Source organism: Podarcis bocagei (genome assembly GCF_964188305.1).
Source record: "Podarcis bocagei genome assembly, chromosome: 2".
Lineage (NCBI taxonomy): Eukaryota > Metazoa > Chordata > Lepidosauria > Squamata > Lacertidae > Podarcis > Podarcis bocagei.
The window spans coordinates 13,345,718-13,362,671 of record NC_138126.1 but is presented as its reverse complement, the minus strand read 5'-3'; the positions used below and the strand labels follow the sequence as shown (position 1 = coordinate 13,362,671).

Here is a 16,954-nt window from a genome sequence, read left to right as displayed (position 1 = left end):
GTCCAGGGCAGCTGTCTACCAGCTCCACCTGGTACGCAGGCTAAGACCCTACCTGCCTGCAGACTGTCTTGCCAGAGTGGTGCATGCTCTGGTTATCTCCCGATTGGACTACTGCAATGCTTCTACGTGGGGCTACCTTTGAAGGTGGCCCGGAAACTGCAATTAATCCAGAATGTGGCAGCTAGACTGGTGACTGGGACTGGCCGCCGGGACCACATAACACCGGTTCTGAGATATCTGCATTGGCTCCCAGTACGTTTCCGAGCACAATTCAAAGTGTTGGTGCTGACCTTTAAAGGGATAGAAGCCCAAGAACAGTTCTTTCCAGTGACCCTCCAGGTGTTAATGAACTACAACTCCCATCAGCCTCCAGCAGGAATGGCCTAATGGCCAGGAATTCTGGGAGGTGTAGTCCAAGCAACATCTGACGACCCGCAGGATTCCCCAGCCCTGTTCTTGCCCGAGAAAGCTCACAGAAAAGCAGCCCGGGCCTGTTTGGAAAAGGTTAAATCTACCGAGTGCAACCACGATTCCTAGCAACGCCTGGCAATGTCAGAAGGGAAGTATCAGGAATTGCGAAGCCACTTCCTCCCCCCCCCCAACAAACCCCACTTTCTAAGAGAGCCCTGGTGGGGTGGGAAACTGGCTTTTTAAAAAAATGATATAAAATATAAATTTCTCAGCTGCTGAGAGTGAGTCTGGATCAAAAGTGCCCTTATTCATGGGCCATGCACAGCGCAGATTGCATTGCTAAGCCAGCCAAGGAGAGGTGAGTGCAAAAAGTGGGGGGCGGTGGGCATTGAAAGCTGAGAAATAATTTCCAGGGGGGCACAAAGGAACAGCACCAGCTGCTGCAAAGGGGCGAAACCACTTTTGCAAGGGGAGAGGGGGAGAGAGGAGAACAGCCTGCTGAGAGATGCAACAATAGGGGCGGGGGAGGAACACAAAACCCTGACACTTCAATTTCGTTTGGATCTGACCTCCACATCTGTGGCTTCTTGCTAGTAAGGGTTGTTGTTGTTGTTTAGTCGTTTAGTCGTGTCTGACTCTTCATGACCCCATGGACCAGAGCATGCCAGGCCCTCCTGTCTTCCACTGCCTCCCACAGTTTGGTCAAACTCATGCTGGTAGCTTCGAGAACACTGTCCAACCATCTCGCCCTCTGCCGTCCCCTTCTCCTTGTGCCCTCAATCTTTCCCAACATCAGGGTCTTTTCCAGGGAGTCTTCTCTTCTCATGAGGTGGCCAAAGTATTGGAGCCTCAGCTTCAGGATCTGTCCTTCCAGTGAGCGCTCAGGGCTGATTTCCTTCAGAATGGAGAGGTTTGATCTTCTTGCAGTCTATGGGACTCTCAAGAGTCTCCTCCAGCACCATAATTCAAAAGCATCAATTCTTCGGCGATCAGCCTTCTTTATGGTCCAGCTCTCACTTCCATACATCACTACTGAGAAAACCATAGCTTTAACTATACAGACCTTTGTCGGCAAGGTGATGTTTCTGCTTTTTAAGATGCTGTCTAGGTTTATCATTGCTTTTCTCCCAAGAAGCAGGCGTCTTTTAATTTCGTGGCTGCTGTCACCATCTGCAGTGATCATGGAGCCCAAGAAAGTAAAATCTCTCACTGCCTCCATTTCTTCCAGTTCTATTTGCCAGGAGGTGATGGGACCAGTGGCCATGATCTTACGTTTTTTGATGGTGGAAACCTGCAAAGGCGAGATTTTGCCCCCCTTGAAAACCAGTGGGATAGGGAGCTGGAGTCTAGGAGACAGTGACACTTGGAGGGTTGCAACAGAGGATTAGACAAATTCATGGACGAGAGGGTCTTGCTTGAGACCTGCAGGCATTGCGAGCAGTGTTAGAAATTAGCCAGCTGCCTGGCGCAGTTTGTTACTAGCATAGGTCCAGTCATGATCTCTGGATGCCAGACTGACGACTGACATCTCCATCTGACTGCCCTCCCTAGCTTTCTTAAGGAGAAGAGCTTGTTTATTGCATTTATATCCCGCCTTTTTATCCAAGGAGTACATGGTTCACACACACACCCTCAGTTGATCCTCACAACGACTCTGTGAGGTAGGTAAAGAGGTTGCGACTGGCCCAAGGTCACCCAGTGAGCTTCCTGACTGAGTGGGGATTCGAACGCTGATCTCCCAGGTCCTTTTCCGACACTCTAACCCAGCGTCTCCCAAATTTTGGTCTCCAGCTGTTTTTGGACTACAACTCCCATCATCCCTAGCTGGCAAGACCAGTGGCCAGGCATGATGGGAACTGTAGTTTGAAAGCAGCTGGAAACCTAAGTTTGGGAAACACTGCTCTAATCACAACAACTGGAGAACAACTGGTATGGGGCAGATCTATAAATTAAGTTGGTAAATAAATATGGGCAGAAGAGAATGTCATTTAGAGAAGGATCTGAAATACTTTCCTTGAAGCTTGGATTTGTTTTACTCTGGATCGGGCGTAGGCAAACTCTGGCCCTCCAGATGTTTGGGACTACAATTCCCATCATCTCTAGCTAACAGGACCAGTGGTCAGGGATGATGGGAATTGTAGTCCCAAACATCTGGAGGGCCGGAGTTTGCCTATGCCTGCTCTGGATTGGTTTATTTGGTGTTTTAATGTGTTGTAAACCAGAGCAGGACTCTCTTTCCTTTTTTAATTTTAATTTTTGATTTTCGGCTTTTACAAACACTTTAGCCAGAAAAACAAAGTCTTTACAAATCCACTTCTTATGTTCTTTTGCTCTGCAGCTATCACTGCCCTGTGGGGCTTACTATTTACCATTCTTATTCTCCCTCTCTCTCTCCCCCCCCCCCCGCCTTTGTCTCTCTTCCTGTTTAGGAGAAGCGCATCTTCCTTCCTGAGAACCAAACGGGAGACCCTTGATTGTGACTCCAAGAGAAGCCCCTTATTTCTAGAGGGTTAAGACATCGGAGGCTGTCCCGCGTTGGAAGCGGGAGACTGGAATAGTTTGAAAGAGAAGCAGGGGAACGCACCTAGCTGCAGGCACCCCAGAGCCTCTGAAAATGGAGGAGCAGGACACGGCCGGCTCCAAATTGTGGCAGGGGATGCAGGGGGAAGGAAAGAGAGTCCCGCAAGTGGTCCATGTGGGGAGCATCGGGACCTTCGTGAGCAAAGATCTCCCACCACAGATCAAGCGGGAGCCAGAAGAGGGGCTGCAGCAGCAGCACTGGGGGACCCAGTGGCAGCAGTTCTTGCAGAGCGTGCAGGCCCCAGACTCCAGATCGCAGTCTCAACCCGCCTCTGGGGAGGAGGCCAAGGAAATCCAGGCCTCATTCCAAGGTGTTGCCAATGCCGCGCAGTGGCCGAAAGGTGGATGGGTGACCCAGGCAGTGCCGGGCCTCGGCGGGGAAGCCCAGAATGTCCACCGAAGCCTGGACTCCTTCGTGAAGGTGAAGGAGGAGACCGCGAGCGAGGGGGCCCTGCGGCCGGAGACACGGCGCCAGCGCTTCCGCCACTTCTGCTACCAGGAGGCCAAAGGGCCCCGCGAGGTTTGCCAAAGGCTCCGGGAGCTGTGCTGCCAGTGGCTGAAACCGGAGAGACACACCAAGGAGCAGATCCTGGAGCTGCTGATCCTGGAGCAGTTCCTGATCATCCTGCCCCTGGAGATGCAGAGCTGGGTACGCGAGAGTGAGCCGGAGAGCTGTGCCCAGGCAGTGGCCCTGGCAGAAGGCTTCCTGATGGGGCGGCAAAACGGCAAGAGATGCGGCCAGCAGGTGAGAGGCCTCGATGGCGGGCAGATCGCAAGAAGGAGTGTGGGTTGGGTTTGGAGGCAACCCACTTTGTGTGTTGCTTGATTTATTATTTACTAAATTGATCGGTTGCTTTTTTGCCGTAGAAACTCAAAGCAGCTTACAGCATCTTAAGCAACACAACGAAACATCCTTCCCATGCATAAAGGCCATAGATAGTTAAAAGCTAAAGGCCTAGGGAGAGATAAATGTTTTTGTCTGGTGCCCATAGGAGCCAACGTCTAGGAGCTAAGGTCTTTTTGGCCCCCCATAAAATATTTCAAGGTTCTGGGGCCCCCTAAAGTTGATGGGCATTGCCATTCAAATGGTGTGTGTATGCCATGTCTTATGATCAATTATGCGGCACCCCTGCTGCCACCTAAAGATATGTAAGGAAGGCACCTGGCGAGCCTCCCTGGGGAGAGCATTCTGCAAGCGGGGAGCCACCGCAGAAAAGGCCCTCTTCTAGTGTTGCCATTATTACTACAGTGGTACCTCGGGTTAAGTACTTAATTCATTTCGGAGGTCCGTTCTTAACCTGAAACTGTTCTTAACCTGAAGCACCACTTTAGCTAATGGGGCCTCATGCTGCTGCCGCACCGCCAGAGCACAATTTCTGTTCTCATCCTGAGGCAAAGTTCTTAACCCAAGGTACTATTTCTGGGTTAGTGGAGTCTGTAACCTGAAGCGTATGTAACCCGAGGTACCACTGTATTATAGTAACACTCACACATGACAGGCAAAATGTAGGTTAGCAGCAGCATCTGGTTCCCCATCTCATTTATTAACAGCCTGATGGAGTCCCATACAGGGAGTGGGGGTGGGCAGGCAAATAATGGCTGTGGTGGTGAAGGCGCCACACGTAAAATAGTTGCTTTCCCAAATGTGGCCTCAACAGTGTCCGCAAACAGCCCCCTTGGAGCTGTCTACCAGTGCACCTGGAGGAGCAACGGTGTAACAATTCTAAATATCACTTCCTTATTATTCACGTACCGCCGGTTGTAAGGAGGAGAGGCAGAGGGCTCTTGTGTCCGAATCCTGCTTGCTGGATTCCCACAGGCATCTGGTGACAACAGGATGCTGGGCTTAGATGGGCCATTGACCTGGTATCTAGCTGCGTTCTTAGGTTTTTAATGTATGTTCTTAATGTCCGTCCATCCGCCTCCCCGCTCTCTTTCAGCTGCCAGCACCTTTTGCGGAGGTGGCTGTGAATTCCTCCGAAGTGGATCAGATCCTGTCCGACACTTGGAACAGGCAGCTCTGCAGAATAGCCAAGCAGGATCAGAGCAAGGAGGAAAACCAACTCAGTAATGGTGAACACGGAGGGTCTGTTTGATCGGGGGTGGGAAAACTTTTCCAGCCTGGGGGTTTGAACTCTCTCCTGGGCAACCTCTTGAGACCTGCATCCCAGTGGTGGGTGGTGCCAGTGGCAAAAGAAGTGTATTATTATTATTATTATTATTAGACATCCCTTCATCTGTAGATCACAACGTAAAATTACAATATAAAAAACCACAAAATACACTATAAAAAGAACAACAAAACAAACCAATAATCCCTGCATTTATCTCAGATTTTAATCTTCAAGCTGTTGTTGTACAATGTTTTAAATGTATTTTTTATTCTTGTGAAAGCTGTCCCAGTTGTGCTTTTTGAGCTGGTCTTTGACTGTAATAAAATTATGTATGTAGGTATGTAATCCCCGCTCCCATAACACATTTAAAAGGGCATCGGATGTCAATCAGCCAAAGTCCTGGCTGAAGAGGAAAGTTTTTACCTGGTGCCTAAATATGCATAATGAAGGCACCAGGTGAACCTCCCTAGGGAGAGCGCACCACAAACAGGGAGCCACCACAGAAAAGGCCCCTTCTCATGTTGCCACCCTCCGGACCTCTCGTGGAGGAGGCACACGAATAAGGGCCTCAATTGACAATCACAGGCTCCGGGACGGTTCATATGGGAAGAGGTGGTCCTTGAGGTATTGCAGTCCTGAGCATTTTGCCTCTATATAATAAGCTCTTCTTATCTCCGCAGCCGACGAGCAGGTGGGAGATAACCTTCATCACCAGGAAGGCTCCGACCAGGTGGAGCCGCACGATGCATCCATGAGAATCGGCTTGGTCTTCCAGAATTACGAGGAGGGAACTGTGTTGTTGGGTCAGAAGGCGCTGGCAGGCAGACAGGACCCCGAAAGTAGAACGGGTGGAGCTGTAGCCTGTTGGGAAGGTGGCTTCCATGGGAAGGAACCCAAAGCCCAAGATGGTGTGGAGGCGAAACCGCACAGCAACACCAACGGAAGCTTCCGGCCGAGCCAAGGCGTCCTTAAGCGGGAAGCAGTCTCCGGGGACGAGAAACCGTTCAAGTCCTCGGCCTTTCCTCCGAGCCCAGGCCTCCTCGTCCCCCACGAGAGGAGCCACGTGGGGGACAGGCGATATAAATGCTCCGAGTGTGGGAAGAGTTTCAACCAGAAGCGGTACCTGGCGGGGCACCGGAGAATCCACCGAGGGGAGACCCCATACAAATGCTCAGACTGCGGGAGGAGCTTCAACCGGAAGTGGAACCTCATTGCTCACAAGAGAATCCACTCGGGGGATAACCCGTACAAGTGCTCGGACTGCGGGAAAACGTTCAGCCAGAAGGGTAACCTTATGACCCACGTGAGGATCCACACGGGGGAGAAGCCCTACAAGTGCGCCGAGTGCGGGAAGCGCTTCAGCCAGAGGGCAGGCCTCACCTCGCACAGGAAGAGCCACATAAAAATCAACAGTGTAGGGAAAGCCACCTTGGGGTATCTGATCTTCCTAAACCTCAGCGAATCTGGGCAAGAGGGGAGCCCTGTAGAAGCGTAGGAGTTGGGCGGGAAGCTCCGTGCAGAGCCCGAAATCATTCTTTGTCCGGGGAAAAGGAAAGGAAGGAGGAAACCCTTAGAATTCCCAACTGTGATAGAAACAGGCTGCGGACGCGTAGGATTGAGAAGAAGTTCTGTAACTGCTGTGACTGAATGACACTGGGACAGAACTATCACTCGCAGCTCATCAAATGGCAGGCTATATGGCAAGAGACTCTTAACTGTAGGTTTGAACTGCATGTTGGGCAAAGGGTTCTTGCATTGCCAGGGGCTGGACTAAATGACCCATGTGGTCCCTTCTGACTCTACAATCCTATGAAAAGTATTCTGGGCTATATGGGAAGGGCTGCATCCCAGTGGCAGAGCATGTGCGTTCAATTTCTGACATCTCCAATTAGCGTCAACGATGCTAAGCTCGATGGACCAGTGGTCTGCCACAGAATGAGGCAGCGTCCTTTGTTGAAGCAGCTCTCATTTAGAAGGACTGGGATCTCACTTAGTCTTTAATAGACCAAAACTCAGAGGTAGAGCATCTGTTTTTACATGCAGAAGGTCTAAGGTTCGATCTCCGGCCTCTCCAGGTAGGGCATTCATCTGCAGAACCAATGCTCAGTAATGGCCAGACGTAGTCTGACGTCCGTGTAAGCGTTCTGCAAGCAAAATGGAATGAATGCTGAAGAAACAGGTTGCCTGGAGGAGCCCAGGTCTGACCAGGGTTCACGTGGGTGGAGGTGGGCAGCTAAACTCGGTGGTCCTGTGGACTTTGCTGCAGAACAGCATGTCTTAAAGGTACACCAACAGGCTGCTTCAAAAGTTGACAGTCGTAGTTTATGGCCCTGAGGGTCTTGATTCAGCATCAGAAGGCCCTGGGTAGGGGATACAGTGGTACTTTGGTTCTTGAACTTAATCCATTCCGGGAGTCCATTCGACTGCTGAAACCGTTTGAAAACCAAGGCACAGTTTCCAATTGGCTGCAGGAGCTTCCTGCACTCAAGCGGAAGCCACAATGGATGTTCAGCTCACGAAAAACTTTCACAAACTTCCGGGTTTGCGGTGTTTGGGAGCCGATTTGTTCGGGAGCAAAGCCGTTCAGGAACCAAGGTACCATCGTATTCTTCTGCAAGCCAGCTGCTGTTTTCTGCAAGGTATTAACGTAGTCAAGGGCACCATTGGAATCTTTAGTCACTCCACACAATTATTCTCTAGGCTGCCTCCATGGTGCAACCGGCGCAGACCATTTGTTTGTGTTGCATTCAAAATGATTTTCGTTTTTTATTAAAAAAATCAAAAGCCAGAGCACAGCTTCAAAAGGTTAGTGGGAAATGATTTGGTTTTTTTAAACAAACCATCTTCTAGAATCCAGTGTTTTCAGATTGTAGTTACATATACCAAATAATTACAAACACAATCTATGCAGATCATGAAAAGGTTCCATGCGATTAATGCGCCACAACATTCACCAGCTTGATTTTGCCCATCTCTCATCAGCCCCAGCTGTAGTCCAAAACATCTCAAAGGTGCCTGGTTGAAGAAGACTGACACACTGAACAGATTAGACTGGCCTCTGTGCTTTGCCTTCCCAGCCTCCAAAACTCACTTTCCCCCCAGAGCTTCACACCATTCCTGTTCCCTTGGCCCCAAGCTAGAATTTTCTTACAGCCGAGCCGACGTCCTGTTCATCATCTCAGCAGAAGTTTGATTATTGCCAACGTTCTGTGGCTGGTCAGTCCCCCTCTGTGACCTCACAGGGGCTCAGCCAATGGCTGCAAGGAGGGAATGAGCACCAAAAAAAAGCAAAATGGGACACTGTTACATGGGGGAGGGAATAATAAAACCCCAGGAAGATGCTTTAAAAATGAGCAACGTTTTACTTAATTGGGAAAGGGCACAACAAACAAAGAAAAAAAAACCTCGGGTTATAAAGCTTAACTCTCAAAAGTTTGCTCACATTGCAATAAAACTTGTTTGCCTCTTTGTTTTTCTTGTGTTGGTGGATTAACACATCTGCTTTTATGGAATCAATATCTGGGCAAGCTCCACGTTGCAGTTTTCTAGTATTCCCTTTCTAAGCCCTAGATTGTGGATCTCAGCGTCTGGGCAGAACGATGGGGGTGGAGACGCTCTTTCAGATATACTGGGCCGAGGCCGTTTAGGGCAAGGGAGAGCTTCCACCTGGAAGGCTTGCTTGAGAGTTTCCAGTTACCTGCGTCTTTGCTCTTGGAAGGAAAACCATGGCAAGGTGTGCTCCAGAAGGGCTTTATACATTTTATCCCTTTGTGAAAATAAAAAAATTCCTTCCAGTAGCACCTTAAAGACCAACTAAGTTAGTTCTTGGTATGAGCTTTCGTGTGCATGCACACTTCTTCAGATACACTGAAACAGAAGTTGCCAGATCCTTCTATATAGTGAGAAGGTGGGGAGGGGTGTTACTCAGAAGGGTGGTGGGAATGGGAGATAGGCAGATAGCTGAGAGAGCCTCTTGACGACTCTTAACGACTGTAATAGGTCTTACAGGAAAAGGCAAGGGGTGGGAAGGTGAGAAATGGTTTAGTTATGTATAGTGAGATAAGAATCCAATGTCTTTGTTCAGCCCAGGTCTTTTCATGGTTTTAAGTTTGGTAATGAGTTGTAATTCAGCAGCTTCTCTTTCCAGTCTATTTCTGAAATTCCTTTGTAGTAAAACAGCTACTTTGAGATCTTGTATAGAATGTCCTGGGAGATTGAAGTGTTCTCCTACTGGTTTCTCTGTTCTGTGATTCTTGATGTCAGATTTATGTCCGTTTATTCTTTGGCGTAAGGTTTGGCCTGTTTGTCCAATATAGAGAGCTGAAGGACACTGTTGGCATACACAATGTTAGACGATGAGCAATTAAATAGTCCCGAGATGGTATGTGTGATGTTGTTGGGGCCAGTAATGGTGTTGTCCGGGTGTATGTGGCAGCAACCTTCTCACTATATAGAAGGATCTGGCAACTTCTGTTTCAGTGTATCTGAAGAAGTGTGCATGCACACGAAAGCTCATACCAAGAACTAACTTAGTTGGTCTTTAAGGTGCTACTGGAAGGAATTTTTTTATTTTGACTATGGCAGACCAACACGGCTACCTATCTACTACTATCCCTTTGTGGGCACCTCACAGCCCCGAAGTAGACCTGACCAGGGCTTCATTCATGCCACAAATCTCTAATAATAATAATAATAATAATAATAATAATAATAATAATAATAATAATAATTTATTTATTTATACCCCACCCATCTGGCTGAGTTTCCCCAGCCACTCTGGGTGGCTTCCAATCGAGTGTTAAAACAATACAGCATTAAATATTAAAAACTTCCCTAAACAGGGCTGCCTTCAGATGTCTTTTAAAGATAAGATAGCTGCTTATTTCCTTCACATCTGCTGGGAGGGCGTTCCACAGGGCAGGTGCCACTACCAAGAAGGCTCTTTGTCTGGTTCTCTGTAACCTCACTTCTTGCAATGAGGGAACTGCCAGAAGGCCCTCAGCGCTGGATCTCAGTGTCTGGGTTGAACGATGGGGGTGGAGACCGAGGCCGTTTAGGGCTTTAAAGGTCAGCACCAACACTTTGAATTGTGCTCAGAAATGTACTGGGAAATGTAACCTCCGGCAGGGAGCTTTAAAAATTGTCATTGATCCTATTGGTAAGGGGTTTGTTGTCATAATAAAAATACAGCATTTCCCCCTCCACTACTCTGTGTGTGGAGCATTATTTTAGATGCAGACAGCAACCAGGGGTTGGGGAACATCTGGACCTCAGGTCTAATCCAGCTGCCCAGGTTTCCTTGTTTAGCCTGCCGGGTCTTTGGAGCCCCACCCAGCTCTCCTACAGCGGATGTCTACCGTGGAGCAGGTAAAAGGGAGGATAGCTGGGAATGACCTAAAGGGGTTTTGCTAAGCTCTGTTGCCCAGCTCTGCCCCGAACCCAACTGGATGTTGAGCATTTGGGAAGAGCTGTGCAAAGGACTTTGGGCAGGTGTCAATCACCTGACAACATTACGACATTGGATGGTGGAGCGCTGGGTTGTCCCTAAGAGGCAGAAGCCAGCAATGGGGAGAAAAGTCTATAGGACTGGAAGCTTAAAAGAAAGGCTGAGCTAATAGTAAGGCCAGTTTAGATAAATGCTTTTATTATGTTCAATGCATGCATATAAAAATGGAAGACAGCAAGCGTCATCTTTTGAGAGGCATTCCTGAAATGCCTCATATATATGAATAATCTCAGAACAAAGATTGTCTTTCCTCCCTTTAGAATATTTCTTTTTCTTCTATGCACATTTATTTGATGAATGTGATTTGTTGAACCACTTGTCTTGAAACTCTTCGCTGTGCACCACCCGAGTGCCAATTTATGAGGTAACACGGCCCTTGCCAATGGTGTGTGACCAAGTACTTTCGTTTACATGCCCCGAATCTTTCTGCGTTCAGCTTCCTTAGATCTTGTGGATAGAGAAACGAGGCAGAACGCTGAGAAGCAGAAGCTTTACTTTGACATTTCCAGAGCCCAAATCACTTTAGATCAGGTCTGCGGAACCTTTTGGCCCCCAAGATGGTGCTGGGACTCCAACTCCCATCAGCCCCTGCAGCCACCATGGCCAATGATCAAGGAGGATGGGAGCTGGAGTCCAGCAACATCTGGGGTGCCAGGGGTTCCCCGTCCCTGACTTACACTATACCAGTGGTCAGGTTAATGGAAATAAAAGCTATTAGTTTGAGGTGTCTGGACTGGGGGGAAAGCAGCGTTTGTTATGCCAGTTATACGGAAGTATCTTTAAGCCAGGGACAGGGAATCTGCAGCCATCCAGCTGTGGCTCCTAGTTTCCATAATGCTTAACTGTAGGTTATGCTGCCTAGGGGCAAATGGGAGGGCTGCCCCATCCATGAGTCTCAGGGCGGCATTTGCCTCAGGATAGGAGGCTCAGAGGTGGGGCAGCAGATTCAGGCCCACGAGGAGTGAACCATTCTCCTGATCTGCCGCTGTTGCGGCCTACTCCGTTGTGCCCCCTCCGCCACAGCCTTTTCAGTCTCCCTTTTCTTCCCTTTGTCTTGGGGGGGGGGGAAATGGCAGCATTGGAGATGACAGTGTCTTCTGTGAGGGACACAGGGAGTCACCCTCAGCAGGTGTGTGGGGCAGGACTCGTTGAGGGTGCAGCAGCACACCTGTTTTGCCTCAGCGGCAGAATACCCCGGGCGAGCCAGCCCTGGAAGTCCAAATATCATCTGGAGGATTACCAGCCCCCCACACCCACAAGCCATACCACACTACTATACATAGGCGCCGACTCCATGGGGCTTGAGGGGGCTCGAGCCCCCTCAAAAAAATTTTTGGGGGGGCTCAGCCCCCCCAATAATCTCGGGCGGGCGCCCTTTCAGCAGAGCGCCGCCGCCGTCCCCCGCCGCCTCCTCCTCACCTGCTCCTTCGCCAGCCAGCCAGCCGCGCGCCCTAATCGGAGGCACTGCCGGAAATCCCGCGAGAACAGGGGAATCCCGACTGGCCACACCTCCCAGCCAGCCAATCGGCTGGCTGGGGGGGCGTGGCTTGCCCTATTTAGGGCCGGAGCCACTTTATTTGCATATTCATGAGCTTATTTATTATTCATGAGCTTTCCCGGGCCCCCCCAATATTTTTTCTAAGTCCGCGTCCCTGCTACTATACCCATAAGCGGCTAAACCAGACGTGGCGCCTGCCACAAAATGTCGTACTGTGTAGTGTGGGTATTCCCTCCCTGTTATGTACTAAAGTTCTCACCCTGGGCCAGCAGGGGGATAGTGTAGATAGTTTTCACTCAGGTCCACGTCAGTTATTTTAGGCGGGAAACCCTGGGTTGTTGTTGCTACAATGTTGACAGCCGGCTGCCTATAAAAGCAGGCCGGCTGAGCTGTTTGCTGCTCAGTTCTGTTCCAGCTTACAAAATAAAGAGCTGCTTTGGAGAAATTGCTGTGTCGTCTGCTATGTTCGCCCACAACTTAACACTGGCAACGAGGATGGTATCGGTGGACATCAGAGCACAGCCAGATGCAGCCACCTCTGAGCAGAGCTGAATCACTGAGCGAAATCACTGAACAGAACCAATTCAGAGCTGACTATTCTGGCTAGAGCACAGTGTTCCATCCATCACCCTTCACGCCGGCATCGGAATCATGGCTTCACTTGTGCCTCTACCGCCGTTTGCGCCAGCCTCTGAATCATGGGACTCCTACCTCGCTCGGTTCGACTGCTACCTCCAAGCCAACGAGCTGATGCAAGTATCACAGGAGCGTAAGCGGGGCCTATTCCTCAGCCTCTGTGGGCCTGAGGTGTTTGAGACGGCCCGAGCATTGGTTGCGCCTGAAGCAGTCGCCCACAACTTAACACTCCCGTTTGCAGACCTACAATCCCCTGAGTATTTTAAACACTCAGTCCCTCTTGGCAGAAAACTATGGGCATGGTAGTTCTGTGAGGGGGTTCATAGAAGATGTCAATGTCCTAAAATGACAGTTCCCAGGATGCTTTGGGGCAGCCAGTGTCAACTCTGGAAGTGTGCACTCGATTCTCACCAAACAAAGAGTTTGTAGGGCAGCAGTTGAAGAAGGAGCAAAAAGGGTTTTCTTGTGTGTGTGTGTTTCTTGTGGCTGATTAGCTCTTTTCCCTGTGTAAAGGTCAGAGGGGGCAGGGTTTCTGTTGAGGCAGGGGATTAGCTGTGGGAGGAGCTTATCAGAGTTTGTAGGGCAGCAGTTGAAGAAGGAGCAAAAAGGGTTTTCTTGTGTGTGTGTGTTTCTTGTGGCTGATTAGCTGTTTTCCCTGTGTAAAGGTCAGAGGGGGCAGGGTTTCTGTTGAGGCAGGGGATTAGCTGTGGGAGGAGCTTATCAGAGTTTGTAGGGCAGCAGTTGAAGAAGGAGCAAAAAGGGTTTTCTTGTGTGTGTGTGTTTCTTGTGGCTGATTAGCTGTTTTCCCTGTGTAAAGGTCAGAGGGGGCAGGGTTTCTGTTGAGGCAGGGGATTAGCTGTGGGAGGAGCTTATCAGAGTTTGTAGGGCAGCGGCGCGCACCTAGCGGCGCGCGCAGTTATATCCATCTTTTAGATTTAGGGGAGCTAGTCTCAAACGTTTGTTGGGGGAGACCTAGGGTTTTTTTTTGTGGGCGAAGTTATTTGTCCTTTTTATGATGGAGGACCTCTGTAGCCACCGCCAACAACACGATCTCAAGATGGAAGGGGAGGGAACAGCTGCAGTCGCCTGCGATTCCTGCGCAATGTTTGCCATCTTGCCAAAGGTTGCAGGCAGCTTCACCTGCAGCAATTGCATGTTGATTGCCCTTTTAAAAGACAAAGTCCAGCAACTGGAGGAACGTGTAGCTACGCTCCAAAGAATTAGAGAGCTGGAGCTCTTCTTGGAAGCAACAGAGCACACCGTCCCCACCAAGGAGGAGACAGGGGACTCCCCTGAGAAGGAGGCTAGTTCATCAACACAGGAGCCAGATATATGGAGAAACGTGACTCAAAGAAGTAGGAGGCCCAGGGTTCACTCTGATTGTTTAGAAATACACAATCGCTTTGAGGTCCTCTCCCCTAGCATGGAAGACGAAGAGCAGACTCCATTTGAGGATCTCTCCCTCATTACAGTCAATCAGGTATATGAAGACGAGCAGCAAAGTCAGTCCTCAGGGAATGTGCAGGCGACCTTGGAACGGACAGCTCACGGAAGAACCCCGACCAAACCCAAGAGGAGGCGTGTAGTGGTGATAGGGGATTCCCTACTGAGGGGAACAGAAGCAGTGATCTGTGGGCCTGACAAGATGTCTCGGGAAGTGTGCTGTCTCCCCGGGGCTAAGATCCAAGATGTAACTGAACGACTGCAAGGAATCATAAAACCCACTGACAAATACCCCTTCCTCTTGGTTCATGTGGGAACCAATGACACTGCAAGCAATAGCCTCCAGCAGATCAAAAGAGACTACGAGGCTCTCGGCAGGAAATTGAAGCAACTAAATGCACAAATTGTCATCTCGTCTGTCCTCCCAGTTGAACGACGTGGCCCAGGGAGAGAGGGGAAAATAGTGGAAGTGAACAGCTGGCTTCGCAAATGGTGTAAACAGGAACGGTTTGGATTCTTAGATCACGGACTGCAGTTTCTTGAAGATGGACTTCTGGCAAGTGATGGGCTGCACCTCACAACGGTTGGGAGGAATGTTTTTGCCAAAAATCTCAGAAACCTCATCAGGAGGGCTTTAAACTGACTAATGTGGGGGAGGGAGACAGTGCTCCTGAAGGTAGGAGTCTATCAATTAATGAAGATGATCATCCAAATGTCATAGACCAAATGGAGCAAACAGCACGCGGACCTAGTGGTGGGAGGAAAAAATCCTTAAATAAGAGACACGGGGGAATGATTAATGGACTTCAATGTCTGTACACTAATGCGCAAAGCATGGGAAATAAACAAGATGAGCTTGAGCTCTTGGTACAGCAAACTAAATATGACATAATAGGCATCACTGAAACCTGGTGGGATAAGTCCTACGATTGGAATGTAATAATGGGGGGATACAATCTATTTCAGAGAAACAGACCAGACAAGAAAGGAGGAGGAGTGGCGTTATATGTCAGGGATGTGTATACCTGTGAAGAGATCCAAGATTTAGAACCTCAAAGCCAATGTGAGAGCATTTGGGTCAAAATTAAGGGAGAGAAGAATAACAGAGACCTCATTGTGGGAGTTTACTATAGATCCCCAAGCCAAACGGAGGACATAGATGATGCCTTCCTGGAACAGATGGCCAAGCATGCAAAAGGAAGGGAGATAGTAGTAATGGGGGACTTCAATTACCCGGATATTTGTTGGACGTCAAACTCAGCCAAGAGCATAAGGTCAAACAGATTCCTCACTGGCCTTGCAGACAACTTCATTGTCCAGAAAGTGGGAGAAGCAACAAGAGGAACAGCCATTTTAGATCTGGTCCTAACCAATGTTGATGACCTGGTTAGTGGGGTAGAAGTGGAAGGATCATTAGGCGCGAGTGATCATGCTCTTCTGAAGTTTACTATACAGCGGAAAGGAGCAGCCAAGCATACTAGGACTCAATTTCTTGACTTTAAGAAAGCCGACTTCATAAAACTTAGGGAAGTGCTGGGTGAGATCCCATGGACAGCAATACTAAAAGGAAAGGGAGTTCATGATGGCTGGGAGTTTGTTAAGAGGGAGATAGTAAAAGCACAACGTCAGGCAATACCAATGAGACGGAAACATGGAAGGTGCCTAAAGAAGCCAGGGTGGCTATCTAAAGAACTTTTAACTGAATTAAGATTAAAAAAGGATGTGTACAAAAAATGGAAAAGGGGGGAAACCACCAAAGAGGAATTCAAACAAATAGCCAGCACGTGTAGACACAAAGTCAGAAAAGCTAAAGCACAGAATGAACTCAGGCTTGCTAGAGAGGTTAAAAGCAACAAAAAAGGCTTTTATGGGTATGTTCGTAGCAAAAGGAAGAACAAAGAAACAGTGGGGTCACTCAGAGGAGAAGATGGTGAAATGCAAACAGGGGACACAGAAAGGGCTGAACTCCTCAATGCCTTCTTTGCCTCAGTCTTCTCCGATAAAGAAAACAATGCCCGACCTGAAGAATTTGGAGCAAATGATTCAGCAAAGGAAACACAGCCCAGAATAACTAAGGAGACAGTACAAGAATATTTGGCTAGTTTAGATGTATTCACGTCTCCAGGGCCAGATGAACTGCATCCAAGAGTATTAAAAGAACTGGCAGATGTGATCTCAGAACCACTGGCAGTCATCTTCGAGAAATCCTGGAGAACAGGCGAAGTCCCGGCAGACTGGAGGAGGGCAAATGTTGTCCCTATTTTCAAAAAGGGGAAAAGAGAGGACCCAAATAATTACCGCCCAGTCAGTCTGACATCAATAGCAGGGAAGATTCTGGAGCAGATCATTAAGCAAACAGTCTGTGAGCACCTAGAAAGGAATGCTGTGATCACCAATAGTCAGCATGGATTTCTGAAAAATAAGTCATGTCAGACTAACCTGATCTCATTTTTTGACAGAATTACAAGCCTGGTAGATGAAGGGAACTCAGTGGATATAGCCTACCTTGATTTCAGTAAGGCATTTGACAAGGTGCCCCATGATATTCTTGTAAAGAAGCTGGTAAAATGCGGTCTTGACTCTGCTACCACTCAGTGGATTTGTAACTGGCTGACTGACCGAACCCAAAGGGTGCTCATCAATGGTTCCTCTTCATCCTGGAGAAGAGTGACTAGTGGGGTGCCACAGGGTTCTGTCTTGGGCCCGGTCTTATTTAACATCTTTATCAACGACTTGGATGATGGACTCAAGGGCATCCTGATCAAA

The 16,954-nt window shown here is 48.9% G+C and overlaps 3 protein-coding genes across 5 annotated transcripts in view; all 3 read left to right on the top strand.

The window, feature by feature from the left end:
* Window positions 1-194, top strand: part of LOC308580409 (uncharacterized protein) — an 83,189-nt gene extending 82,995 nt beyond the window's left edge. The window contains exon 4 of the transcript XR_014004822.1: window positions 145-194. The gene's annotated coding sequence lies outside the window, so the exon portion shown is untranslated. The remainder of the gene's footprint in view (window positions 1-144) is intronic.
* LOC308580362 (uncharacterized protein) overlaps window positions 1-16,954 on the top strand; it is a 148,788-nt gene that overhangs the window by 60,386 nt on the left and 71,448 nt on the right. The window lies entirely within an intron of this gene.
* On the top strand, window positions 431-8,576 carry LOC308580704 (zinc finger protein with KRAB and SCAN domains 5-like). 2 transcript variants are annotated; one of them, XM_081182759.1, is made up of 4 exons: window positions 431-769; window positions 2,841-3,736; window positions 4,932-5,058; window positions 5,786-8,576. In XM_081182759.1, exons 2-4 carry the CDS (start codon window positions 3,026-3,028, stop codon window positions 6,598-6,600), a joined length of 1,653 nt encoding a protein of 550 aa, XP_081038885.1. In that variant the 5' UTR covers window positions 431-769; window positions 2,841-3,025; the 3' UTR covers window positions 6,601-8,576. The 2 variants fall into 2 exon arrangements, with proteins under 2 accessions (XP_081038885.1, XP_081038884.1); XM_081182758.1 differs by having other exon boundaries at window positions 4,932-5,064.